Source organism: Paroedura picta, chromosome 2 (genome assembly GCF_049243985.1).
Source record: "Paroedura picta isolate Pp20150507F chromosome 2, Ppicta_v3.0, whole genome shotgun sequence".
NCBI classification, from domain to species: domain Eukaryota; kingdom Metazoa; phylum Chordata; class Lepidosauria; order Squamata; family Gekkonidae; genus Paroedura; species Paroedura picta.
In genome coordinates, this window is record NC_135370.1 from 124,523,270 (window position 1) to 124,551,087 (window position 27,818).

The window sequence follows — 27,818 nt, forward strand, 5'->3', positions numbered from 1 at the left end:
AAAGAAACAAAATTGGAAGACAACATGGAAATGAAGAGTTTGTGAAATGCTTCAACAGTTCAGATGCCACTAGTTATTTACATTATCAGGTTTTGTCCCTCTCAGAGGGCTGAGTAGTGTGTGAGAAAAGAAAGGTACAATTCTCTCTAAGTCCTTTTTGAACAAAAAAATATTGAGTTGGAAGCCTGAGCTTTAGGTTCAAGCCCCAGCACACGTGTGAACATTATCTAGACTTTTCAGCCATTTACTTAAGGATGAAAAACACAACACAGGCCTACATGTCTTCTATTGCAAGCAATATGAGTTTTGTTTTGCTATTAACCTGCTAAAGACATAACGAAGCTATGTTACAAAATCACTTGCAGATGGGACAATCCAGTTTTTTTCTCCATATTCCATTAATCCTTTGTACGAGCAAATGGAATTCAAAACAGTTGTTCATTTATCGGCTCAGTTTTATGCGCCACACAATGTGTGATAAAGAACCCTGCTCTGTGCCTATAGGACTGCACTGGATGGAATGTAAAATTGAACACCAGCACACTGTATTATATTCAGTCTATCATTTAAATAACATAGCTTCAAAATTTTCTAGAGCTTTATAAACAGGTTAACCCAATCAGAGGACAAACTATTGACAGCAGAACATAATGGATTCTCACTGTTAACTAAAACGTCATGGCCCTTCAATCACAGCTGTAATCATAACCCTTCAGCAGCCTTCTAAGTTCATTTCTACTTTATCTTCCACAGATTATTTTGTCCCAAGAGAACACACTTCAGTTCAAAATAAAGCTCTCAGAACAGCACAAGTCACCTTTGTAAAGACAGCAGCTCTTCTAGCTGTTCTAGCTTCCATGTTCAGTATGTTGAGACCAGTGCAGGAATATGAACAGAAGGTACAATAATTAATCAGAATAAAAAGGCCAGAGATGTAGATTCATTCCAAAACAGAGTTACTCAGCTGCAGGTGTAGGAGGTTATTACAACAGATAGTTCTTTTTATATGTGTACACTGTGATGGGTTCTGAGTTGGCTACAGATACTTCGTAAAGATGTGGGCTAGTAACAGGATTTTGTATGTCTCAGCAGGGAACTAGCGAGGCAAGTGTACATTGTTTAGGAGCAAAACCAAAACAGCAAGTGCCATTGTCTAATGTGGGTACTATTGAAAACAGAATGCAGCACTATATCATCTTTTGATTTGAAAAAAAATTGTATTATAAACTGTGTGGAAATATTGACTATCATCATTAAAAATAGAGAAAACATGAAGAACTGATAGAGAGGTGTGACAAAAATAATCAGAAGGGTAAAGCCTCTTTCCTTAAGGAGGAAAAAGTCCTTCTTAAGGAGGAAAAAACTGTCAAGTCCAGGAACAATTATGGCTGAGCTCCAACGTGAATAACAAATATGAGTATAAATAGATGTTAATTTGTGGATGATTACAGCATTACTCACCTCAGATTTCAAATATTCAATCCACTGATAACCATTAAGTTTAAAAGAAATCACTGTTATACCAGGTGCAAAAAAAAAGGCACGAATTGTTACAGATGTTGTGATGACTCCTTCAAAGTACTGCTTAACTGCAGGTGGAACCATAAAATCTTTGGCTACTACTAGCAGCACAATGTCTGTGTTTAGAGACATCATTGCAGATTACAGATCATGCGGAAGTATCTTAAATGTTTCATTTGCTTATAAACCTTTAGTCTAACATCTATGTCCTGTGAGAAGATAGAATACTGACCTCCACGGATCATCAGATTCAATTAGCTGGGCAATTCTTTTGTGTGTGTGCATATGCGTGTGTACTTAATCTTCTCAGAAGCTACTTCTGTCTTTGAACATAAACCTATTAGATTATCTCATAAACCAACTCAAGTGTGACACTGCGTCTGATACATGAGAATTCTGGTAAAGTTGTTGGTCACAATTCATCTTTAGGATAATGAACACAATATTTAGAATAGGAAATATGGGGTAAACCTTAAAAACAGACAGAAAGAACTTGGAACATTGTTAGTGTGCAAGTGGGAAAAAATAATAACTGTTCTAGAGACAATATATGACAAACACTTGCATGCTCCTTTTGGCTAAGGAGATTACTATTTCTAATTGGCAAAACCCTCTCCCCCATTTATTAGTGCATTTGTAAGAACAAAGATGACACAGAAATTCTTCTCAAACAGTTTAATAGCAAATAAACAAAGGGAGGTACCACACTTGGCATATACAAAATGACTTCTTGTCGGTGTGTCTGTGCAATTAAAACAGCTTTAAGTTCCCCAGTGGGACAAAAAGAAATCACACACAAAGGAAAAAAATTCCTTAATACATACTCGCTCGTTTCAAACTTGTAACAAAACTTTCATTTTTAAATCCACTACACAAATTCCGTGATCAGAAAAGCAACATATGCTTCTGTTATTTTAAACCATTAAAGTAAAATCCATAATTTCTCTACAGAGTACAACACAATTTCACACAAAAAAGACATTTTGTTTTGCAAATCAAACAAGAAAAAGGAACAGTTCAAACAAGGTAAAGAAAAGCTTTGCTACAACAGAATCACGACTGAGTTGATTAAATCCTGTTACTGCAGAACAGACTCTACATTTGGTCATAGTGGCAATTTGTTTTCTTGTCACATTTGTGAATCACTTTACATTGTTTTCTAGTAGAAAAGGCAAAAAACTGTACAAAACCCCTAGTGTTAAATACAATGTTTGTACCAATAAAAAAGCCCACAGGTTTGTTTCCAAAATGTAAATTTTCTTTTTTTTAAATTATTCACAAAAAGCAGCCAGAAATAAAAGGCAGCTGCTGCTTTACTGTCTCAAATCCATTAAAACCACCACAGAATAATTAAAACAACTAAGGTAAGAAAGGAAAGAAGAAAGAAAAGGAACATCCAATGTTTGGCATTTTGGTTTTCTCCAGAGTTTTCTTTTTTTTTTCCACAGGATTCCCCAGAGTTCCTCATGGAACTGAATGCACATTGTAAAGAAATGTATTGGCAAAATTAATCAATACATTGCAGGGTCTTGACCTCCCCCTGCCATAAGACATCCCTGTGCATTGCGACTTGAGCCTAAGAGCAACCATCTCACAGCTGTACTCCCAGGTAATGCAGCCATAACCTTTTCAAGCATTTCCTTCTCAAAAAGGTGATGGTCACAAGACTGAGGGAAAAGCTAACTATGCATATTCATCTAACAAGCATGGAGTCAGCATATGGCAGAGAATTGTGTCCAAAGCAGTGGAACAAATTAGCCCTCCACCTAGCATAGAGATAGGTCTCTCATACAGTCCTACTCTCAAAATATTCTCTTCATGCTCTTTCTTTCTGTCAAAGCTCCTTCCCAGCTTCCTCACACCACTTTGCCCCCTGTGTGATTAGGCACCTGCCATGGGATTTTCTTGCAGGTGCTGCAAAACCCATACTAAATCTCAGTTTCTATAATAGGTTATATGTGCTACAAAGCTAAAGCGTGTTTCCCAGAGAAGGCAAATCTGCCCTATTTTTAAATTAGGTAAAAAAAATTTTTAAAAGGAAAACAGGAAGGGGGGGGGACACACACTCTGCATGACTCCTTACCCAATTTAAGAACAAAAAACAAACAAAAAATATCTCTAGAGAGAGAGATTCCCCAGCTAAGGCCCCTGAGAAAAGGAGCCGGGGTTGGTACCCTGTTCAGGTAACAGCTAGTAGGCTGTTATATTGTGCTTGTCACTTGGGGAAAGAGCCAGCAGTTCTGTGCCTAGGCTTACAGATTCCTTCTATGGGATACACACACAGATCATGCTACTGCAAGTGTGAAGACAGGAGAGCCAATTAAGCTTCCATCCACTCAGATGTGATGGTGTTAAACCTCACACAGCAAGTCACATATTAAACAAGAGGTACAAATTAAGGCTACTTGAAAAGAGCTTTAGCTCCAATGGATCTTAGAAGCAATATTACTGCAAACAACACACACCTTCCTGCTAATCTTCTATCCCTGCCACCTCCACTACCACCGAAACAGTGCAATCAAGCCCCCTGAGACCTTTCCATAGCTGTGATGGTAGAGCAAGGTGCAGCTATTGTGTAAAGCAGTCCAAATGCACAGGAGATGTCCGTACGTGACACATGACCACAAGTCTGGCATCCAAAAATGGATAGCTTTAAAACCTATTAAATTGCTCAGTTTTTGCACAAACTATAGAAAACAGAGGTGAAGGGTGTATATATACGAGATTGTGAAGAACACAGCAGGAAACATGCAAAACGTTTACAAGGGCATTATTTGAGTTGTAAAAAACAAAAAACAAAACAAAATCTCACATTTTGCTGAGGAGATTGTAGTTACAAAAAACTAAGCATGCTAGGGTTTAACGAAATACAACATCAACTTTGATTAAACTTTCACTGCAGACAGAGGCTGATAATCACACAGGAAGGAAAAAACAGTAAGTGCCAGGGCAAAAATGCAGCTACAATCAGGAGAAAATGTAGTTCAAGTGTTTTCTGCTGAGGCTACTCAAGTCAAAGAATACATGCTGTCTCCTCAAGCACACAAAGTAGATTCAGCAAAATGTGACCAGAAGCCTCCTGAAAGTTTTAAGTTGCATCATTTTACTTTTTCCTTCAAAGATCTGTTTTAAAACTAAGCACACAGAAAAAACTAAGCCTAGAAGTGATTGGCTGTATGATCACAGAAATACAAATACTCCACAAGGTATGCTAGCAAGGCTGCTCTGAAGACAATTACAAAGAATCAGAATCACAAAATCAAGTGGTTATCTTACGAAGTTCTAGAAAAATAGAATTCTTTTATATTCAAATGCAAGTTTAAATATTCCCCTTCAGCAGTCTTTCTAGCAAAACCAATTTGGCAGCACAAAAAGGAAAGAAACAAAAAGAAACAAACATAATAAAAATACACATCAGCATCAAAAGTCAACACAAGGTCAAAAGGCGAGAGTTCAAGCATCAGAGAAGCTGAAGAGACAAGGATTTGGACGATGTACTTGAACGCCACATCGACATGCTTTAGGCACAACGATGAACAAACGGCAGGAATCTAGAAAAAAACAAACCAGAAAGAAGGAGACCCACTGAGTTACACAGAGCAGTACATCCAAACAGAGAGAGAGAGAGAGAACAGGAATGGTCACTGTACAATGAGACCTCTTGGGGAAGGGAATTGACAGGGAAGGGCAGCACATGCCAACAATGAACAAGTAAAAGTTGAAGTGCATAAGACACCAAAATAAATATTAAACTGTCAGATACCAAATGAAAGCAGAGGTCTTAGATTCCCTTGAGACACTGCCTACAGACTGGATTATGGCTGGCACACAGATGGCTGTACATTCACTACTGCCCCAACCCCATGTTCCTGCTAGCCCTGCTTGAGGAAGACACCAACAGTAAATTCCTGCTGGTAAAACCGGACTCCATAAAATATGGTTCCAGCGCTCAGGCCCATTCAGGGAGATTATGCTCCTAAGAGATAGGAGACAAAATGATTCTCTGTGGGATGGGGTTTGATGGTTGAGATACTTTCTTCTTTCCTATCACAGGACATGCTTAGGTAGTAGCAGTCCAAGAAATCCTTCCTACTTATTTCAAGCTATTATTTAATAAACAGGGATGCTGGTTGCTATTTCAGAATCAAGAAAAATACAGGTAATTAAGTGGAAATTAAACCCCTATAAAATAAGCAGGAATTAAGACTTGATTAAAAGCTAAGACCCCAGTTAGAGCCCTTTTATACTATGAAACTTGCAAGAAAATGTTTGCTATTCTTTCAGTAAATAACTTCTGCTCCCTGACTTTGTGAGGAAGAATTCTGGACTCTCAGAAACTGTACAGTCACTGTTGCCAATCTGAGTGGGAAGAATTTGTCTGTAACATCTTGAAACTAATTTCAGAGCTGGGACAATCTGCAAGTGTAAATATACTTAAGATCTTCAGAAAGCATTCTGTCAATGAGACAGTGAACACTGAAAACCGAAGCGAGGAATCATTAGTAGGAAAAGTAAGTGAGCTTCAGAAGATTAATTACAGTGAAAGGCATATTACACCATTCTGCACTAAGCATACACTTGGTGTTACGGCTAACTGACCAAAAGCAATCTTCTATTTTTATGTGTGAATTCTTAAAGGATGTTGACCTGCTGTGTGCTCTGTTCACAAGGACTAAGCCAATATACTGTGGATAATTTTAGAATTATCTTAGTGGAGGGGGGGGGGGAGTAATACATTTTGTAAGAGAATACAGCAAGGCTTACAGAAATTGTGCAGGCTAAATATAGCCATTTGTTCATACCATGTGAGACATGCCAAGCAGAATCAGAAAAATAGATTGAATCATGTAGATTCTAGTAAATATGTGTACGTGTATGTCTATGTGAAAACACGCTTGAGATAAAAAGGAAATTTTACATAGCTAATGCATAGCTGTGCAAACAGAATTATTAGTTTTCCTTGAAAATTAGTAGCTTTTTGGGAAGAGATACATTTTAATATTTGTCCCTTGACTGTCAAGTCTGTCCCAAATAACGTCTTTTAATTTAATGTGTCATCCTTTATTTGCATATTAGCAAACACACTCACTTTACTTAAAGGATCTAAAATGTTCTGTTCAAGGTTAAATTCAAGGCTGATGTATAGTCTTTTTTAAAAACACCAAGCAGCTAAAATAGGTGCACTTTTAAATTTTATCTGTTTGTTTTATCAGCTAAAACACAGATGACTGCCTCAAATTTGCCTCAAAGCAACAGTCAATACGATAATATCCAGGATCCCTGCCAAAGGATCTGTTCAAATCTGGAAAAGGAAAAATAAGGGGGAGAGAGAGGAAAGAGACACGGGGATAGGGTGGGGGAGACACAGCATGACAAAACTGGATCAAACTTTGGTTCTCTGTGAAGAAGTCAATTCCAAAGATTTAATATTGTTTTGCAAAGCATAGCAAGATCAACTGAATGAAACTGAGAAGAAAGGCATATTTTGGTTCAAGTTTTCTAATTTGAGTAATTCATAGAAGTACCGCTGAAGGCACAAGAACTTTGTCAATATATATCAATGATCTGATTGTTCAAATTTTACCTGGAAAGGTTTTCATTTTATCATTTTGGATGAGGGCACTAATACAGATCACAATGTGATATAAGAAAATGTATATGCAAATATTGCAATCTTAATTTAATCAGAGGCAATTTGCCTCTGTAGCCATGATGAACACATATAAACAGTACGAGAATTATGGATACTACATAAAAGAATTACTGAGTGGACTGTGTATGGAAAAGCTACCATGGATGGCCAAAAAGAAAAAAAAAGACAAGGATTCAGAAGGGGCGGGGGACAGAAGATGCTGGAAGGAGTGACTGTAGAGAAGCTTGAGCACAGTTTTCCTCCTTCACTGGTTCACAGCATTAATTCTTTTCCCATTTAGCAGTTTGTCCAGCTGCAAATAGGTCACTGAAAGTCAGTAGTTTTATTTATGCACATTGTAGTAAGTATGTGTAAAACAATCATATTCAGGATTATGCAAATCCTGGCCTTTCCAGTGAAATAATTTAGGTAATAAATATTCTCCACCCTGGAGCAGTATAAAACTTCTATAAAAATAGAAACAACATTCTTGGTTATATCAGGTTGCAACTGGAGCAGCTGCTCCCAACCATGACCTTTTTTTTTTTCCTGAAAAGTATATTATTTATTTAAAAAACCCCATGACAACTCTGGAAGTCTCAACACTCCAACATTTTTTTTTCTCAGAATATCAGGACACACTTTTTCTAGTGCACAAAATTCAAATGTATACAGTTCACCTAAGCATATGCATATACTTCTGAACAGACCCAAAATATCAACACAGAAGGGTACCACATGCCAGCATAGGTAGGAAATTTGGCAATCTGACCATTCAACCTTTGCCACCACTATGCACATTTTATAATACTGACAGTTGAACTTTTACTAATCAGTCCAACAAGAATACAGAACAGTATTCACTAACAATACTCTCAAATTCACTAGAAACGATCACTTGAACCTGAGATGCATGGCCCTATACTTCTGTGGTTTAGCACACCAGGGGACCCAGTCCCTGGCTATGCCCAATCCTAGTAGTGAGCCACACAGTGCTTGACACATTTTAACATGGCATTTCAGGCTTGATGGACCTCTAGGCTCCTCCTTATGTGACTGGACAGGAAGCCATTTTTAAAATCTTGCTCTCTTCTCCTCACTGGCAAGTCTTCTCATCATTTGATTCCCAAACCCAAAAACTGGAGGATTAGCTGGTGCACTGTGAAGAAGCATGCTCACCAAATGGGAACATGGAGAAGAGAATAATTGAGGAAGAAGAAGCAAACTAAATCTATACACAGCACTGTAAACTTTCCCACTGAAAGTGGTAGCTTTTTGTGGCTCAAGGGTTAAGTGCTACAGTGATTTTTTTTTTACCATGGCTCAGGCCAGAATGTCAAAGTTCCCTTTAGTCCCATGTCATCAGTGTGTACAAAAAAACACTTTAACACTTTGGCAAATCTACCAGTGTGTGAAATAGTAGATATTAGAGGGAAGAGAATTTTGACTGAGTTATTTAGGCACTGGGCTACAAACAAAGGAAGGTAATCAAGATTCTGTGCGATGTCAGCAATTCATGTCTAGCCCTTTCTCTTATATCCTAGCACCTGTACTCAAAGGAAAACTGCAGATAAGTAACTGTGAAATGAAAAGAAATTAAACATTGACTTTTGGGACAGTAGGATTCGGATATCTCAGCTCTCCACTGCAGAAAGGAAGAATGCCAGAAATCAGAGCAACAAGACTTTAAAAAAAACAACACCCCCTGCCAGTTTAGTTCTAAGGACTGTGTTCCGAATACTGATTGTGTCATAGAAACAAAAACCAGTAAGAGAATTAAATCCAGGAATTCCTAGTTTACAAACTAAGATATATGTCTCTGCATTTAACTCTTTTGAGTCAAACAAGGCATACACCTTCCTAAAGAGTGAGAAACTAGCTGTAAATTTTAATTGTAGCTGGACTGTAAACATTTGATCATCAAAGGATATAAATGGCTCATTTTGTAAGTTACCACCATGTTCACTGCATTATTCAAATGTATCGTACTAGTATAATTTCTGCAGTTTTCCTTTAACACATGAATATTTTTGATCAAGTACTTTTCTCTCTTCAGAGGCTTATTCAGTATAAACTCCTAAGGCATCTGGGAAAATGAGAGTCTGGTAAAGACTCTGGTGGGTGGGGTGTGAAGATGGTCTGTTGCCTAGCCACCAAGTATTGTGGATTCAGATCCCTCCCCAACCTGTTTCATCAGTGTCACTTGGCGATCAGCAATAAATCTGTCCTCTTTGTGTCAGAGTCATGCATTGTCAGTTAAGAATGCGTCTACTACCTTCCCTTCTCTACCCCCCACCCCAGTGGCTGGCATTGGTCCTTCTCAACACACACTGGTTACAACACAGCAAACTTAAAAAGATCACCAATATGGCACCTAAACTCCAAAGTAAAACACTGGAAACAAAAGCACAAACTTGTCCTCCATCCGAAGAATTCCCAGTAGAGGCTGCAGCTGAGTCTTCAGGAGATGTGTCAGATAGAATGACATGTATCAGTTTTCATGACTGTAAAAATACAGCCTTAAAGAGTTTCTGAATCATCAAGCGCACTCCTCCCCAACTTACCAGAAGATCCTTCTCACTCCAGTTCCAGAGGGGAGGGGCGCTCAGTATGGCTTGCTGTCATTCTTAGAGCGCTTGAGCTGTACTTTCAGTCGCTTCATGCCAATTTGAAATCCATTCATTGACTGGATGGCAGCCTGTGCAGAGACTGGATTGTCGTAACTTACAAAACCTGAAAAAAGGAAGACAAATTGTGAAAAAAGCCAGAATCAGCTATGAAGGCTGCAAATTAATAATCTGCCTATGAAGTTCAAGTATGTAAAACAATAAGCAATTTTCAAACGGTCATGTGAGACCAGTTTGCCTACAAGATGACTCAAAGAGATCAAGAAAGAATGTTGTTCTAAGCTACAATCTATAACTGAAAAGGATTTCTCAGATTGTTAGGATAATGGTCCAAAAATATATATAGGGGCCTGGTCCTATTTCCCAGAAATCTGGGCATCCAGTCTGTGGAAAATGAATCTGAGATGAAAAGTTTGGTCCCCACTGAACATAAACGAAAAGGGAGATCATTCACTCTTCAGCAGGCTGACAATTTGCTCGTAAATCTATAAGGCTGGGAGAAGTGAGAAAGAGACCAAATTCTGGCGAGCGCTGCTCTCCCTCTCCGCCCCCCACCCCAGTTCCCGGCCTGAAAAACATTGGGGACCACTGCTTTAAATCCCTTTCCAGTCCTGTTGTTGGTGGGTTGGGATCCCATTGCACAGTCAAGCCCTGTGGGAGACAGAGCCCACCAGCTGCAACTCACCACCAGCACTGGTGGAACTCAGCTCTGGTGCCACCAAAGGGGCTGGAACAGGGTTTAAAGGGCCTGGAGATGGAATGCAGTCATGGGATCATTCAGAAATTGGATATGCGAGGTAAGCTTACTCATCTCACTAGAAAGGTATGTCTGGTGCTGGTTCTACACCTTTTCTGGGCAGCAGAACAGGCTGGTCACATAAGAAATAATGGCTCTTTAAAATTAAAGGTCAGTAGATCTAGCCTCCCAAGTGTGGAGGTCAGGTATTTCCACTGAATTTTAGATTTGACTAAATTCTCTGTTATCACAGTGGCTTGGATCCAATAGAAAAGGAATAGATGGGGAAGGCAACATTTGACTATTTCCCCTTCCTGCTGTAGCCCTCTACAAGCAACATCCAGAGGTGGCACATTTGGGACTGCAGTAGGAAGGAGAAGCGAGGAAATCCTGTTCCACAGGTGAGATCCTTTCAATTTGCAGAAAAGGTTCAAAATGCCAGTGAGACGTATAGGAATAGATGTTCTTTACTCCTCTGTCAACTAAACTGCAACTGTAGTACAGGTAACCATTGTTAATTGCATGTTCACCAGTTCAGTCACACATGGCTCCTGTACACATGCAGGCCTACAGCAGAGAGCGTTTTTGAAGCTCAAAACACCTAGAAGCACTCAGTTCCCTTCTCTCCCCACTGTTTCCTGACTTTCTCAGAATGATACAGAGGGTGCAGAGCACCTTTCCCCCAGTTCTTCTCTGCCACCACTGGCTACTTGAGTGAGTTTACCAGATAACTAAGAGCTCACAGGGGGAAGATTTGACTACACAGGGGACCACTTGATGAAGAACTGTTACAGGTAAGAACAATTCTGTTTTCATTGTTATGGGATCTGTGTAGTCTCATATGGGAGATTAGTAAACTAGATTTACCAGTCTAGGAAGGCGGGTATGTGGTCTCAGTTGAACAAGAATTGCAAGATTGCTTTTTTAAATTGTTCTTATTTCTTTTTATCAGATTTTTATTCCTCCCCATGCCTTTTCCAGAATGGGTTCTTCCAACTGCTAGATCTCTCACATTACAAACATCCATTATGCAGTGCCTTGCATAGGCACATGCAGAGAACCACACTGCAGACTTGCAGAGTCAACAAAGATTACAGTGAAAAGCTGTTCATGTAGATTGTACCTGGGTAGAATGGGCAGCAGGCAGTCAACTTGTGCGAGTTTTTGACATAGTCTAATGCCTTCTCTCAAGATAGAATGGGTTGACATTTTCTTACTCTTATTGAGGTCTACTGAAGCAATGGATAAGTTGTCATCTTTTCAAAAGGATTCTGTTCTACTTTTGAAGAGGAGGGCCCTTCTAAAATCTAATTATTTGCCCATAAACTGAGTGAACACCAGCAAGAAGTTCAATTACGGGACTGGAGGAAATTGGTAGGAAATTGGGACTCTGAGGAAATATTTTGAATCCCTCAGGGTAAGTTCCCCCTCAATGGCAGACTTTAAGAAGCGGGTGGACCAATACTTACCCTGGATGCTTAGGGCTGATCCTGCATTGAGCAGGGGTTGGATTAGATGGTCTGTATGGCCCCTTCCAACTCTATGATTCTGTGATTCTGAGTTGGCAAGGGTCAACAAAACTCCACAGAAAGGTGGAAGCAAGTGTCTTTCAAGGCCTTCGCCTTCCCAACCAGCACTATTTCTGTCTTTCCAGAGCTTAATTTCAATTTGTTCTCTCTTAGCCATTTAACTACAGCAGCCAGGCTGTATTTTAGGATTTCTGCTGCATCATCAGGAAATACATATATATATATATAGCTGTGCATTCTCTTGCAGTATAAGGTACATGTCTTATAAGAGTTGTAACTTGGAGATGACTTCAGTTAGCTAGTCATTGAGTTGCATCCCTGTTTCCTCAGGAAAGCTGCTACTACTACTTCTACCACATTGATGAATAGCAGGGAAGGTTCTTGAGATGTGCAGCCTGGACACCCAGGAAGTGAAGGTACTTGAGATTATCTGGCCTTATTCTGATGTGAAATTATACATTGAATAAGTCCAGACCACACACCCTGGTGTAACACAGGAAGGACATTGGTAACTGAATTATTCTGAACTTTTTTAATTAGACTGGAACTTGTTTAGGACTCTTAGGACTATGATGGGTTTCATTCCTGATTTTTTTTCTTCACCAGAAAAAATGAAGCAGCATGATATCATGCTCCTCAACAAGACATATTAGGCATGGTTCATAGTTGTCTGGATGGTGGATTTGGGACCCACAGGACTTTTAAGAGCACTTTTTGTGTCATTCTGTAATTAGGTTGAAGAGGTAGATTTATCAGCAGTAACTGCTAGTGAAAAAAAGGAATGGAATTTCTATAAATAGAACTTTCCCAGTCATAGTAATGATAGAACTGAGGGAAAGGTGGTCTGCCCCCCTATATCATGCTAGAAAAGGCAGGAAACAGGGTGTGGAAGGGAGATGGAACACCTCTAGGTGTTATGAGATTCAGAAATGCTCCCTGAAGCAAACCTGCATGTGCATAGTGCCCATGTGGCAGTACAACAAGGTAGTACAACAAACTTGTATCTCCTATGGTATTTATGCATAAATATTACTACTGTTATTATATTTTCATCCTCAAGGACAAGTCCTTTCCAGATTAATCTAGCTCCTTCTGGGAGAAAGGAGCTAAAATATTTCTGCACATCTTTCACTATTTAAGGGTCTCATATTCAAGCTATTCCCCGAGGCAACCTTCCTCTCCTAACTTCACTGGTGTTTCTATTATTCTCCCTTTATGCAAAAAAACCAATTTGATTCAACATACCAAAGCACTTGCTCAGATTGGTCTGCTTGTCAATGAAAACCTTGGCAGAGACAACATTCCCAAAAGGCATGAACATCTGCAGCAGGTCTTGGTCCCCAAACTCCTGGGGTAGGTGGTAGATGAAAAGATTGGCTCCCTCTGGACCTTTAACACATCCATTTAGAAACAAGTTCAATAAAATTATAATTCCCTTGGCCTTCACCCATTCAAACATTGCCCATTTGTACATCTAAAAACAGCACTACAGCTCTGGGCTTGATTCTAGAGACCACTAAGGTTTTCTCAATTCAAACACAACTGTTAGTGAAAAGCCAGACAATTTCCTGTCCTAATGCAACATTAAACAGTGCTCCTTGATCAAAATAAATCAAAACGTGGCTTTTTCTTGAATGCCTCTTCAGTGGTCTTCCAATTAAATCATCATTGGTTCATTGTGCCTGTAGCTGGTTGGAGAATATGAGATACAGGAACAAATCTTAATGTACTGGTAAAGGCAATAATAGTACCTAAATCCAGAAAAAAGCCACATATTTAAATAAGAAAGAAAAGTGAAAGAATGGGTACAAAATCAGCTTCTGAGTTCCTGTGCTTCATATTCTCCCAAGCCAATCAATATTGTTTTTATCACTAGCCCTTAATGTTCAATACCTAAGTTTACCTACATTCTTCATAACAGCAACCTCTGTTGAAAAAAATCATTACAATTAATCTAAGCCAGGAAGCTGTAGTTACTCAAACACAAAGTCACCAAATTGCCTTGGATTGCTTTCCTCCTTAAGCCCCCCCTCCCCCCCTGAATAATACTGGCCTTAAAGGACTGATTAAGAAGAACACATGTGACATGCTTTACATACCTCTACAAAAGTCATGTTCAAGAAAACACTGTGTCCTGCACCATATATAAAGGATACCCTTTTACTCCAACCTTACCCCCCCACTTACCCTTCCACCACTACCTCCCACCTACCTTCCTTTTGACTTCCTGCTGCACCAATACTCTGCTGTGTTAAGAGACTCTGGTTGTAGAGTGTGGGCAATGCAGCAGCAGCATATTGCTGAATCCCAGAGTAGGCCTGAGACAGGGCCTCCATTGTGCTACCTGTGCCATTTGAAAGGCCACTACTGCCCAGTCCACCATTTAAGGCTGCCATTCCTATGCATAAAAACAGAACAGGCATTAATAAATTATTGATTTGCCAATCAGGTTTTGTTTAAATCTTTATTACTGAAGAGATACCTTGGAGAAACCCAAAACATGGATCATATTAAAAATAACACTTTGTCTCTTCGTCTTAAACTTACCTGCTAAAGAGCCAACATTGAGTCCTGCAGTAGCCCCCGCCAGTGTTTGCAGTGCTCCAAGAGAAGCCATTGGATTAACAGATGAACTGCTACTGGAACTGGGGGATGAACCTGCTATTAAAATGGCAGAGTTAAACACTACTAACAGCTTCCAGGGCTAAGTATACATTTTAACCAACGTTACAAAAGGCCCAGGAAAACTCTCCCATCCTCAAATGGTTTCGACAACTATACTGAGAATACTACTAGCCTGCTTCACAGAACGGTTGTGAGGATAATTTTTTTTTGGGGGGGGGTTGGAGGAGGAGACATGTATCAACTTGGAGGATGGATGGGACAAAGATGCAACAGATGGAACAGAGGCACATAGAGCATTTGTATGACCACAGAATATTCAGATTACTAATCTACTAATATTTCACTTCATTTTACACTGTTCAGTCTGAGTTCATTCAAGATTGCTTGAATGCCAATTTTCAAATAACAACTGCTTCTACATATATGGATAAATAGCAGTAATTTTATATTTCAGGAGAGCTGCAGCTCTTCAAATGGATAAAAGATTTTTCCTCGCCCATTTAGGAGCAGCATACAAACAACATATGTTCTAGTAATAAGAGCTTTCCCAACATGCAATTCCAATTTTAAGAGCCATAAATAATGGAGGGAGAACTCTCTTGAGGTGACAACATTTAGCACCCTGTCTCATTAGTGTTTTATGCCTAGAAACAAGGACAATAATTTGTACAGGGATGGACAAGAATTTGTACCAGGCTATGGTATTCTTTGACACCCATATTATCTACCCATATTTTCTCACTGAAGAAAGATTCATAATTATAATAGTAATAAGCAGTTAGTCTGAAACAAGATCAGTCTGCTCTCATTTTGGTGATAGAGTAATTTAACAGCCACAGAAAATATCTGAAATATATACTGTCTCCCCGACAAGCCTAATGATGCTAACCCTAGTCTCTAATTATGCAAATCACATTGAGAAAAAAGGCACACATTTCTCAAAGCATATCATTAAATGTTATGGAAAAAAACAGAAAATATCCTTCTGCTGAACTCTAACATCAAATTGGGGGGTCCCCAAGGCAGCAAACATGAAGACATTGAGTCATCTGAACAATTAAAACATTTTAAATGATAAAATAATTTAATAAAAACATAAACATAAAGAACCAAAGAAAAGGCCAATAACTGTTATCAGGGAGTATGTCAATCAACATGAAAAAGTCTTCACCGACTAGTGGGAGATATCAATAAAGGGAGGCAGACAAACCTCCATGCAAAAGGAGTTCCGAAGTATTCGTGGCACAACTGAAAAAGCCCTTTTTTCGGACCTCACCCCTCTAGCCTCAGATGGCAGAGGCAACTGAAGCAGGACCTCTGAGGTGACTTGGAGTATATGGGTTGGTTCATATGGGTGAAGGCAGTCCCTTAGGTATGTGAGTCCCAGGCTGTACAGGGCTTTAAAGGTAAATATCAGCATCCTAAATTGAACCTAGAAGTCAGTGTACATGAAACACGACTGGAATGATATTGTCCCTCTGAGCAATTACAGACAACACTTCTGCTGCAGCATTTTGTACCAACTACAGACTCTCAACAAGGCAGCCCCTTGTAGAGTTCATTGTAGTAAGCTGATCTAGATGTTTGCAGAGACCCAGATGCAGTGCAAATGCACTGGTGGAGGGTCAAAACATGATATCTCTCCCTTAATTTTCAATATATATTGGCTGCCATTTACTTCTACAGTCAATTAAAGTAAAACAATTGATGTACATTGATACAACAACCTGTTCTTTACTGAGAACAAAGATATGCGTATGTGCAGGTAACACATGAAAAAAGCTGCTATTCTCTGTCTGTCTGTCTGTGCCTGCCCTTTCCTCCAAGCAATATAAGTCTCATGGGTCTGCTGGTTAATAATTGTTCTGAAAAGTCAAATACTAGAGAATATGTTAAAGAATCTCCAATCAAAAACTAGAACATGCAAAGAACAAAAATCAGATTAAGTACATTTTGGCACAAAGAACAACTTCTACTGGAACCCAAGTTTTTCATTCTGAGAAGTACTGCACAGATTACCGAAGACATGCATAAAAAGAACTGACCTGAATTGCCCAGACTAGCCCCATCTCATTAGAGCTTGTAAGTTAAGCAGGCCTAGTTAGTATTAGGATGGGAGATGACCAATGAAGTCTAGGGTTGCAAACACAGAAGGAAGGAGGCAATGGCAAACAACCACTAAAAATCTCTTGCCTTGAAAACCCTATAGTAGCGATCCCCAACCTGTGGGCTACGGACCACATGTGGTCCGTCAACTAATTGGAAGTGGGCCGCGAAGGACGTCTTCCCCCTCCCCCCCCCGGCTCTTTACTTCAGCCCCCCCCCCCGGCCCTTTACAACACACTTCGGGTGTCATTGTCTCCCATCACTCCCAGATGGGACTATCTTGTTGCAGAGAAACAAGCTCAGGGTTCCCATTGATTTGTCATTGTCATGAGTTAAAATTTCCATGAAAATAAAATGTTCCTTATGTTCATTGTTGTGGCGTGTCTGTATCTTATTTTGAAGGGATGTTTAAACATTACCATAGCGATCAGAGAGCGTTAGGGCAGTGGTTGAGAGCAGAGGAGTAAACTACCCCCCCACTGGGCCTCAGTAAAATTGTCAAGCGTTGAGTGGTCCCCGGTGATAAAAAGGTTGGGGACCACTGCCCTATAGGATTGCCGTAAGTTGGCTTCATGTAAACTCAAGACTTGTGTCTATCCTGTAAGTTGTACAGAAGAAACATGAATATTTTTCATCATGTGCTCACATCAAAAAAATACTTTGGCGAGACAGGCTATCATGCAATCCCAGAACATATTTTTACACTGTAATATGTTATTATTTCTATTATCACATGTGGTATGGTCCAATAGCATCATAATTCTCAACATGGACCTAGGTGTGGATACTTAAATCCAGAGAGTGGAGGCACAAGATAAATCTTTCTGAAAATCTGAGAAAAGCCCCAGGTTTGCTGATAAATTGGCAGTTTCTCTCCCCCCCCCCCATTAACTGCTGTCCAGTCGCTTCTGACTGATGGCTGCCCTATGAATTAAAGTGTCCTATTGTTAACAGCCTGGCTCAGGTCTTGTAGACCGAGGGCCATGGCTTCCTTTATTGAGTCTATCCATGCATTATTGAATTTTTAACTTTTCCTGCTGCCTTCAATTTTTCCTAGCATTATTGTCATTCCAGTCTTTTCTAGTGACCACATTGTGTGCTCACTCATCTGTTCCACTTAATATTTCTGGTAAGGCCTTGGAGGAGGAATGTGTCTCATAGCTTAAGCGCCACTCAGCACTTAACACCCACTCAGGGCAGTTGTCCTACCCGAGTGTCTCCTCCTCCAACTGGCTTGCCTGTCTGTCCAGCAGCCAGCCAATCGCCTTCTGTCTCCCACCCCTGACCACCCCCTCCTTCCACTTCCTTCTCAGGCTCAGAGGCTGCAGATCCCTGCTGTGTGAGAGCTGCCCCAGCCGGTGAGTTCCACAACAGCTGCCTGCAGCCTTTCCAGGTCCTGGGGGGAGGGGGAGGCCATCCACAGAGTTCTTCCGCTCCACCCCCCTAATCTAGCACCTGTTGTATTCCTGAATGCAACGGGCTTGGCCCCTAGTCTTAACACTGCCCGCGGTGCTGCGGGCGCCGCGGACTAAATAATGCGCTAAGAGCTGTGGGGGAGGAGTTAGGGCGGGCTCTGTCTGGAATGAGGAAGGGTGCCGATTGGCCCCTTCCTCTGGACTGACAATCATAGAGTTGGCCCCTTCCAACTCTATGATTCTATGATTCTATGACTGGGGAAGGGAATGGCAAACCACCCCGTATTGAGTCTGCCAAGAAAATGCTAGAAGGCGTCACCCCAAGAGTCAGACATGACTTGGTGCTTGCACAGGGAATACCTTTACCTTTAAATCAAGGAGAATGTTGTAAGCTACTTTTGGTCCCCATTGTGGAGAAACATGGCACATAAATTAAGCAAATAATATACATAGCTGAGGATGAGGGACAGAAAAAGCAAGTTGGTGGATGGGTAGGAAAAAGAGAAGGAAGCAGGGAAAAGTGATGATATTGGGGGCAGCCAGAAGGAGGAAACAAGGAGTGTAGGGAGGGGATTTCAGGAGAAAGTAATCTCCATAAATCTTTGAGGGTTTCTCACACTGCAACTGGGTTCATCATGGTGGATACTATGTAACTTGGCCAGAGTTTTCCCTGGTAGAGGTTTCCTCACAGGCAGGGAAAGTTGAAGATGGGGGCAGATAAATTAAGATGCCTGGTGAGTGGAAAGGAGAGAAGGAATCAGGGAAAATAGAAACGCCATGGAGGTGCCATGGAAGAGGAAAGGGAAATGGTGAGTGAGGGAAAATGAGATGCCCTCAAGTTTTTGAAGGTACTCAACTTGTTCAATATTATTATCTTGAGTAAGGGCTCTCTTACCTGAACTGGTGAGTACACTTAGAGGACTGTTGGAAGAATTGAGTGCAGTTGTACCACTTGGCGTATTCTGAGCTGCACTTGCTGCAGCTGCTAATGCAGCTAAGTTCTGTAACTGCATTGCATTCAGTCCTGTAAAACATGAACAACACATAGAATATCTGCTGCTGTACCACTATCCACAGGTGACCTAAACAACCTTATATTTTCAGCAGCAGCATCCAACAAATATTTCATGGGGAAAATAATTAGTTTTATTATCACACAAGCCTGCAGCAAGAGTATATATTTTCCGAAGCCCCTCCCATATAACTAGAATTTTTTCAAGCCAGATCAACATTATTATCTATATATACCCCCGAAGAACTCTAGATTCTTCAAATACCAACCAGTTGGTAATCTCTGGCCCCAAGGAAGTATATCGGGCCTCAACCATGTCCAGGGCATTTCCTGCCATGGCCCCCACCTGGTTGAAAGAGCTCCCAGAGCACATCTGGGCCCTGACAGAACTAGCACAACTCCACAGGGCCTGTAAGATGGAGCTCTTCTCCCAGGCTTTTGGTTGGGGCCAATGAATTTGGATAATATCTACCAAAGGCACCTCTGGACTGCAATCTAGCTCTAAGACAATTGAGTGATATAATATCCATATGGTCAATGCTGACAATGCTGACCATATGGTCAATGGTCAATTGCACAATTATAGTTTAAATCTTATTTTACTGTATGTTTTAATTAATATTGTCAAGTTTACATGTTGTACATTGCCCTGAACCCATCTGCTGGGAGGACGGTATAGAAATCAAATAATAAAACTTGGCATCCATGTAAATATGGAGTTTGTATCTTTGTAATGATCATCTTTATAATGATCAATTACAGAAGTGTTTTTATCCAACCCACAGGCTATAGAATTATGCCCACATTTCTCATTACCTACATCCCTAGAACTAAGTACAATCAAAAATGACAAAATTAGATTTTATACCCTGTATAATTTCCACATATCATGATAGACAATAAAGGAAGACCCAATGTCCTCATTAGCTGGGAAAGGAGCAGCTGTGATTACAGGCCACTGTTGCTGGCAATGACAGGAAAATGTGCAATGTGATGAGGACATTTAGGAAAATACTGCCCAGTCTTAGGATCAGTTCAGCAGGCTGCCATTCTCTGTCCTGCAGCTTATCACATATGCTTGGTCTTATTTTTTTTAAACCCTCTACCATGGCTTTCCAAATTTGTTCAAGAAAAGTTACCTTTTCTACCACTTTTATTCCTTAGTTTCCCTTTCAAATTTACATTGCTTACTAGCCATTTCTGTCTTCTTAAGATCATGGTAAGACAGATCTAAGGCTAACAATTTAACAGAGAAAAGCTACTCTACCCAAACTGGAATTGTGACCTACACCAACTGAATTTTGTGGTTGCTTTTGAAAATCCAGAAATTTATATTATATCAACAATTCACAAACAGTCCACAAATTTTGCCCAACTGATTGGGGGAGATTCAGTTCATATTAATAGTGGTGGTGTTTCAAAGTTCTAAGTCAAATACAGAAGGAAATTTCTAGCAGTTGTGTCAGTTCCAAAATTAAATAATCCCCCCATTAAGACCTAAAAATACCTCATTAGGATCAACCTACTGATCAGAACAGCATGGTAGCTTTCAATTTCACTAGAACTTTCCATCAGGCTGGAGGTTACAATTTTAAAGAAATGTTCAAGAAGAGACAGGAAAATTCCTCAGGACATAATTTTGAGTATTGGTGAAATCTGCATTGTGTGCAGAACTTCTGCCTGCTTCACATCCTGCTCTTTTGGGGAAGAGGCGGTAAATCAATTAAATTCCACAGACATTACTAATTAGTTACTAGCTTTCCGCAGGGCCTGTAAGACGGAGTTCTTCTGCCAGGCATATGGTTGAGGCCAGGACAGGGTCTCGGCGTTAGCATTAGTGGATCCCACAGATAGGTTACATCTGGTTCCCCACTCCCATCGGAAGAGAACTTGGCCCTTGGGCTGAACCAGGAGATATATTGTTTATATTTGTAAACCGCTGCGAATCCTTGGTGGATTTGAAGTGTGAAAAATTCAAAGCCAAGGCTTCTTCTCTTTTATAATGTGATGCCCCCTAGTAGCCAATAAAAAGCCATTACGAAAACTTGAAACATTAAAAGGGTAATGTGGGGCAGTTTATAAAATATATATACAAATCAGATGTGTCTGAGAATAAGGGACACAATTTAAAATCACCTGACTACAATTGTTTTCCCTACTTTTATGAATTTAAATCACCTTCTGAAAAGTTCTGATGCAAATCGATTAAGCCCCCAAAAGAATGAGAAGGCACTGCAGAGGGAGAAAGAGCAAAAAGTTAACTCTAGATTCCTATCTTGTACTCAACTGAGATTATGAATGACTAACATAAGTACATCACATCACAGCCTTATTAGCTTTCTTTATGGATTACCAGGATCATTTGCTACTGATCCTACTTTCAGACCTTGTATGAGTGTGGTGGTAGTGCAAGGAGCCACTTACCTCCCATTGGGTGGAGGCTGCCCAGTGTGTTCAGATTCCCAGAGGAGGCGGCTGCTGTCTGCTGAAGGAGCTGTAAATAAAGCTAGACATTACACCAAAAACAGAACAAGAGTGAGAATGAGGGCTGGCTCCACTTATGGGAGACACTGCACCACACCACAGCCAAATGCCGTCATAACCAGAAAACCTAATGGCCACATCATGACACCTTTCCACACGCACACACACACACACATGCATGAAAAGCACAGTGGTATTAAATCCTGTGGCAAGAGTAGCACTGAAGGAAAATGCTGTTTTTTTTTCTATACAACTCCGAGAAGATTTCACCATGACATTACGTCTGGTATTGAATTCATTCTGCACTGCAGACAAAATGCTCCATGCTACAGAAAAACGCTGCACCCACTACTACCTATCCCCACAACCCCACAGTATTTTCTTTTCTTATTTATGCTAGGAACTAAGACCATTACTGGCACACACTGCCGGTTTATTCTTCATCAACTCAAGTTTGTGAATTGTATCAAGCTAAAACAATCCTGGGTGTAAAGGTAAACTTTAACCATCCACACTCATCAACATATCCAAGGTCTGGAGTTTTCTAATGGAGCCTCAGCAGGAGAACGCTTGCACTAGAAACCACTACGGTGGGCAAAATACTTTAGAAGACATTCTACTCAGAAACTCACTGCTAAGTATTGGGGTCCAAGTGTATTCAGTCCAGCTAGGTTTCCCCAAACGGAGGCAGCACTGATTTGTTGCATCTGTTGCTGGAGCTGCTGTGCAATTCGTTTCTGTTCTTTGTCTTTCTGGGTATCTGCGAACTTCACTACGATGGGAGAAGAGCACCCCTGCAATATTGATTCAAACAGATTACATTTTTATGGGCCACTTACCGATTACAGAAACCCACCTCCCATCCTTTACAGCAGGGGTAGTCAACCTGTGGCAGGGGCTCATAGGAATTGTAATCCATGGACATATGGAGGACCACAGGTTGACTACCCCTGCTTTACAGAACTATGATGCTCCTGAGGCAATCACCTAGCCTCCAAAATTCTCTAAATTTTTGTTATTTTGTACTTCTTATATCCTATCTATTTTCTCATTACAAAGAGGTGTGAAATGGTGGTTCAAACCAAGGGAGGACAGCACAGCACCTCAAAAACCACAGAGGAATTCTAGATGTCCAACATTGACCTGTGCACAGAATCCCAAAGGACTGTGAATGTCCAACATTCCACCCAGTCAATCAAAATGATGTTTCTTACCTCCATAGTCTGTGCTTGATGCATTGCTTTGATTGCTGTTTGTGCCATAGCTCTTGTTGTAAAAGTCACAAAAGCACAACCTGGAAAAATACACATCAGGTTGATCCAAGTATGGAAACTAAACAGGTGAGAGGGACATCCTACAGATCACAGAGAATTGCAACATTTCCAATTAGATGGCAAGTAAAAAGGGAGACATTCTTAAACCAGCAGTCCATGCTCACCTCGGCTTAAGCCATCTGGACCCCGTAAAATTCTGCATTCTTCAATTTGACCAAATGGGGAAAACATCACTCGAATATCATTTTCATTGCACTTCTTTGAGATCATCCCAATGAACAGTTTCCTATCTTCCACTGCTACAGGAAGGAAAAACAAAAAAATCCATTCTTAATTGGTATGGAAGGTCCACCATCTACAGCACTAAAATGATTAATTCAGAGACTTCTTTATCTTGCTAGATAATATCCAAGATCAGGGAGAAGTAATCTCCCAAATTAAGAACTTTTAAGATTTAAAAAAGTAACAAACTTTATTTGTATTTTATTTATAGAATATAAAGGTATCCCTCTGTGCAAGCACCGAGTCATGTCTGACCCTTGGGGTGACGCCCTCTAGCGTTTTCATGGCAGACTCAATACAGGGTGGTTTGCCAGTGCCTTCACCAGTCATTACCGTTTACCCCCCAGCAAGCTGGGTACTTATTTCACCAACCTCGGAAGGATGGAAGGCTGAGTCAACCTTGAGCCGGCTGCTGGGATTGAACTCCCAGCCTCATGGGCAGAGCTTCAGACTGCATGTCTGCTGCCTTACCACTCTGCGCCACAAGAGGCTCTTCTTATAGAATATACACGGTTTTAATGAGTTTGAAGATCTGCTAATATATTCATTCAAGACCTTTTTGTATATGCTTATTGTTTGCTATTATAATTTGTATTTTGTGGCTTTAAATCTTTGTATAATTTTACTGGAGAATTTCATTTTAAATCTCTCCACAATTTACTAGTGAAACTGTTCATAAATATTGTAAACAAATATCACTATGTTTTAAAATGCACAGAAACAAGACAGTTAAGAAACCTGCAATGCAAAATATAGAACACATTGATTTCCATTTAAGAAATCAACCCCAGTTCAACTATGATACATATTTCATTTCTGCTTTAAAAGAGGGGGGATTCTTAGAAGAAGGAACTGTCCAGTACAAAAAATGTGAATGCAAAGACTCTTTTTGTATAAGCTAGGAATATTCAACAGGCAGCCAACAGCCATCCTGCTGCATGTTTCACAGCATCAGGCAGCATAATCTCCCCCCAACCATGTGATGATAGAAGAGAGGGACACATTCAGAAAATTTGTCCTGAGGAGAGGCTACCTCCTGGCTGAGTCAAAGGTGTTGCAGTCACTGCAGCAATTACAATATCCCAGTCAGCTCCACATAGAGCCCTGGATATCTTGTGGGAGAAGCCGCTTTCCTCTGACACAGCTGAACCTCCCTGCGAATTTAGGTGGGATGATGTGGCTCTAATCTTGACTCTCTCTGTGAAAACAAAAATTGTTCTTGTAATTTGTTTCTTCCCATCTGGTAGCAACTGTGGAGAAAGCCTGACAAATACTTTCCTTCTAGCTTCCAGATCTGCCTCTTCCATGAAAGCTTGACTGTTCTGGAGATGGGGTAAGGCTTGACATTTTGTAGAGAGGAGTTAAGACTTCATGCCCTTGTTGAATCCAGCCGCTGGCTGGAGAGTGCTGCTTCCTGCTTTGGCACAGGTTGGTGCTTTGGCACAGGTTGGTGCTTCACCAGCAACAGACCAGCTGCGACCTGAAGAACTTCCTATCTACTGCCCCAAGTGGATCATTCTGCGGTTGGAATTTTTCTGAGCCACTCCCTTCTTCCAGAATCATCAGTGGCCCACAAATTCCTTCAGCATCCTTTCTTCGGCTTCCCAAAACACTGGCATATGAACAGCATGGTAAAAGTAATTGCTCCCCCTTCATCTCATTGCCAGCTGGGATAGGTCTTTCAGAACTGTAGGTGCAACTGAAACAGCTTTCTCAAGGGCATGAAAGTTAAGCAAGAGAGTTCTACATCAGGGATCTAGATTTTGTTCCCCTATCCCATTTGCTCAACAACCCTTCAACACGGGGGTGGGGCAGAGAAAGATTAATGACAGAAGTCGATCCCAGCAATCCCTAAAGCTAAGCCTTTTCTATAGGAAAGCCATGGAACCCCCTTCCCAAGAGAGGAATATCTTCATCCTCATTTAGCACAGATTACATATTTTTCAAAAACAGATGAAAAGTTGTTAATGTTAATCTGGTTTAAGTAGTTATTTATTATTATATTTATATTTATTATATTTATATACCGCCCTCCCCGAAGGCTGTTATTCATGTTTCTATCTGTTGGGCAGACAATGTTTATATTTTGGCTGTTTAATGCTTTTTAAAGCTAAATTTGATGTTTTAAGACCTATATGCTATGCCGAAGAACAATTTTGGATGGAAGAGCAGGATATAAATGTCATGATAAATAAAGTGAAGATCAGAATGGCACAGACTATTCAGCACGTAGAAGGAATGTGGGATGCCTTGATACCCACATAGACGAGGCTGGAAAGTAGGATTCTGTTAAATTAAGCTCAGGCAAGGAAAGTCCCCTTGCCTGAGTTTAACAGGCTAATCTTGATTTTTAAAAAAGCTTGTACTGCACACACATAAAAGGTGCAAGCACTGGGTCATGCCTGTCCCGTGGGGTGACGCCCTGTAGCATTTTCATGGCAGATTCAATACGGGGTGGTTTGCCAGTGTCTTCCCCAATTATTACCGTTCACCCCCCAGCAAGCTGGGTACTCATTTTACCGACCTCAGAAGGATGTAAGGCTGAGTCAACCTTGAGCCGGTTGCTGGGATTGAACTCCCAGACTCATGGGCAGACAGCTTCAGACAGCATTTCTGCTGCCTTACCACCCTGCGCCACAAGAGGCTCTTCTGCACACACATACCATTATTCTTTTCACTGTCAGCTGGTTTCATTTGGATAGGATGGTGCATCTGCGAACAAAAGGAAGTGGTTAGGATATACTCCTTGACAGAATCAGAATTTTGTAGTCATTTAAAGTCATCTTTTAAATTACTGGATTACTGGATTATAAACTAATGAAGAGGGGAAAGGAAAGACCAAGTTTGTGTTAGCAGAACCAAAAGATTCCACACATCCATCCCAGAAAAACTGGCACCCAGGACAAGTTGAAATGAAGACAGAATAACTAGGGAGAGAATGTGCTTGTTATCTTACCCCTGGGAGAATCTTCATGTTATGAAGGGCATTCTGTGCTTCTAGTGCAGCTTTACGGGTATAAAATGTAACAAAACAGCACCCTATAAAGCAAACACATCAGTTGCAAATTGAGGGCTTTAAAAAATTACTACATAAAAACCTGCCTTCCTAATATTTGATAGATGAAGGTTATTGAATGAAAGCTGTGTTTGACTTTTGAGACTTTTAAGGGAAAGATTCCTATTAGAACACATTTTAAATATATTTTAGCACCACTTAAGAGCAACTTACCTAAAGAGTAACTGTCAGTGACCCAAAATAGTAAATGACAGAACTTGGACTAACCAGGAACCACCAGCCCTTTTTAAACCTGCAGAATATAACTTACAATGCTATAACTTATAATATATTTTTAAAATATGTGACTTTATTGTGGAATCTAAGTATTCAAGAATAATATTTATACTTTTCATGAATTATGTCTTCCTACCAAGATTAACCTCATCTTGACTGCAATTTGTACATCTAGTCCATGGCTGACTGAAGCGACAAAACAAACTGTAGAGCTGGGATTCCCAACCAGGAGTCCATGGACATGTGGGGTCTGCGGGAGCTCTGGAGGGGGTCCATGGCCTTTCCCCTCCACAAGCTAAGGAAATGCCTGCCTCCATCCAGAGGGTTCAATGGATAGGACGTGGGTGTAAAAATCAAAAAGGAGGGGAGTCAGTTGTGGTATGGTATGGAGGTTCCGGTTGTCTTCTCATCTCCTGCCCTTCTTTCTAGCTGACATGAGGCAGAGCCACCACCGTAGTAAAGGTAGAGGGAGGGAGTGAAAGGAAGGTGAAGGGTGCAAGTGGGGATGTCACTTCTGGTGAAATGTCACTTCTGAGGAGCACGGAAAGGGGGCGTGGCCAGCTGACATCACTTCTGGAGGTCCTCGAAGCCTGAAAATGTATTTCAAGGGCTCTTCCATATTCAAAAGGTTGAAAAAGACTGCTGTAGAGGCTTTAAGTAGACCACATTTTAAAATATTACTTTCTCACAAGGAGTTTGTTGCTTTTTTAAACATGGAAGAACTTTAACACTACAGCATCCTCTGCTTGAAGGGATACATAATTCAATCTACAGAGGTCTCCATCTGTAGAACAATTAATTTAACCAATATGCACAACTCTGCAATTAACACTTCACAGATTTTATTCTTGGCTTAAAAGACAATTAAGAGCAATGTTAAGGGTAAGCTTTTTCCAATGGTCATTCACTTAGTTCTGTTATCATAAACTAGAAAGGGTGAGAGGTCAAGAGCCTGCAGATGCTCTAGCAGCTTCAATCCGCTCTCTGGGAGCGTTGCTTCTCCTCTTTTGAGATGCAAGTAAGCTAATTAGGAAAAAAGGCTTGGTACTCTTGCAGCTGTTTTACTAAATTTTAAGCAGGCAAAGGTTTTTGTCTGTATGTTTTCTCTAACAGCTATCAAAAAGATAGAATACTACCAAAGTTATCCCAGTAATAATGGCCACTTCATAAATAATGTTTCTAAGCATACACTTATAAATGGAAAGAGTAAATTCAACAAAGACATGCTTCAAAATATTCATAATATGTAGGTATAAGTCAGCTTTGTCTGCAGCTCACTGTTA

General features: G+C 40.4%; 1 protein-coding gene across 11 annotated transcripts in view; it reads right to left on the reverse strand.

Annotated features, from left to right (window-relative positions):
* Positions 1-2,181: 2,181 nt before the first annotated feature.
* The window catches only part of CELF1 (CUGBP Elav-like family member 1), a 46,819-nt gene continuing 21,182 nt past the window's right edge, over positions 2,182-27,818 (reverse strand). For 4 of the 11 annotated variants that reach the window (XM_077322455.1, XM_077322449.1, XM_077322448.1 and 1 more), the window contains exons 3-15: positions 26,200-26,282; positions 25,907-25,955; positions 24,277-24,441; positions 23,126-23,260; positions 22,902-22,981; positions 22,320-22,481; positions 21,628-21,709; positions 19,087-19,215; positions 14,593-14,706; positions 14,258-14,443; positions 13,291-13,434; positions 9,718-9,886; positions 2,182-5,072 (exon numbers count right to left, since the gene is read on the reverse strand). In XM_077322455.1, coding sequence (XP_077178570.1) covers positions 9,759-9,886; positions 13,291-13,434; positions 14,258-14,443; positions 14,593-14,706; positions 19,087-19,215; positions 21,628-21,709; positions 22,320-22,481; positions 22,902-22,981; positions 23,126-23,260; positions 24,277-24,441; positions 25,907-25,955; positions 26,200-26,282 — 1,457 coding nt within the window. In that variant the 3' untranslated portion in view covers positions 2,182-5,072; positions 9,718-9,758. The remainder of the gene's footprint in view (positions 5,073-9,717; positions 9,887-13,290; positions 13,435-14,257; positions 14,444-14,592; positions 14,707-19,086; positions 19,216-21,627; positions 21,710-22,319; positions 22,482-22,901; positions 22,982-23,125; positions 23,261-24,276; positions 24,442-25,906; positions 25,956-26,199; positions 26,283-27,818) is intronic. The other 7 variants (XM_077322445.1, XM_077322446.1, XM_077322447.1 and 4 more) reach the window with 7 other exon arrangements.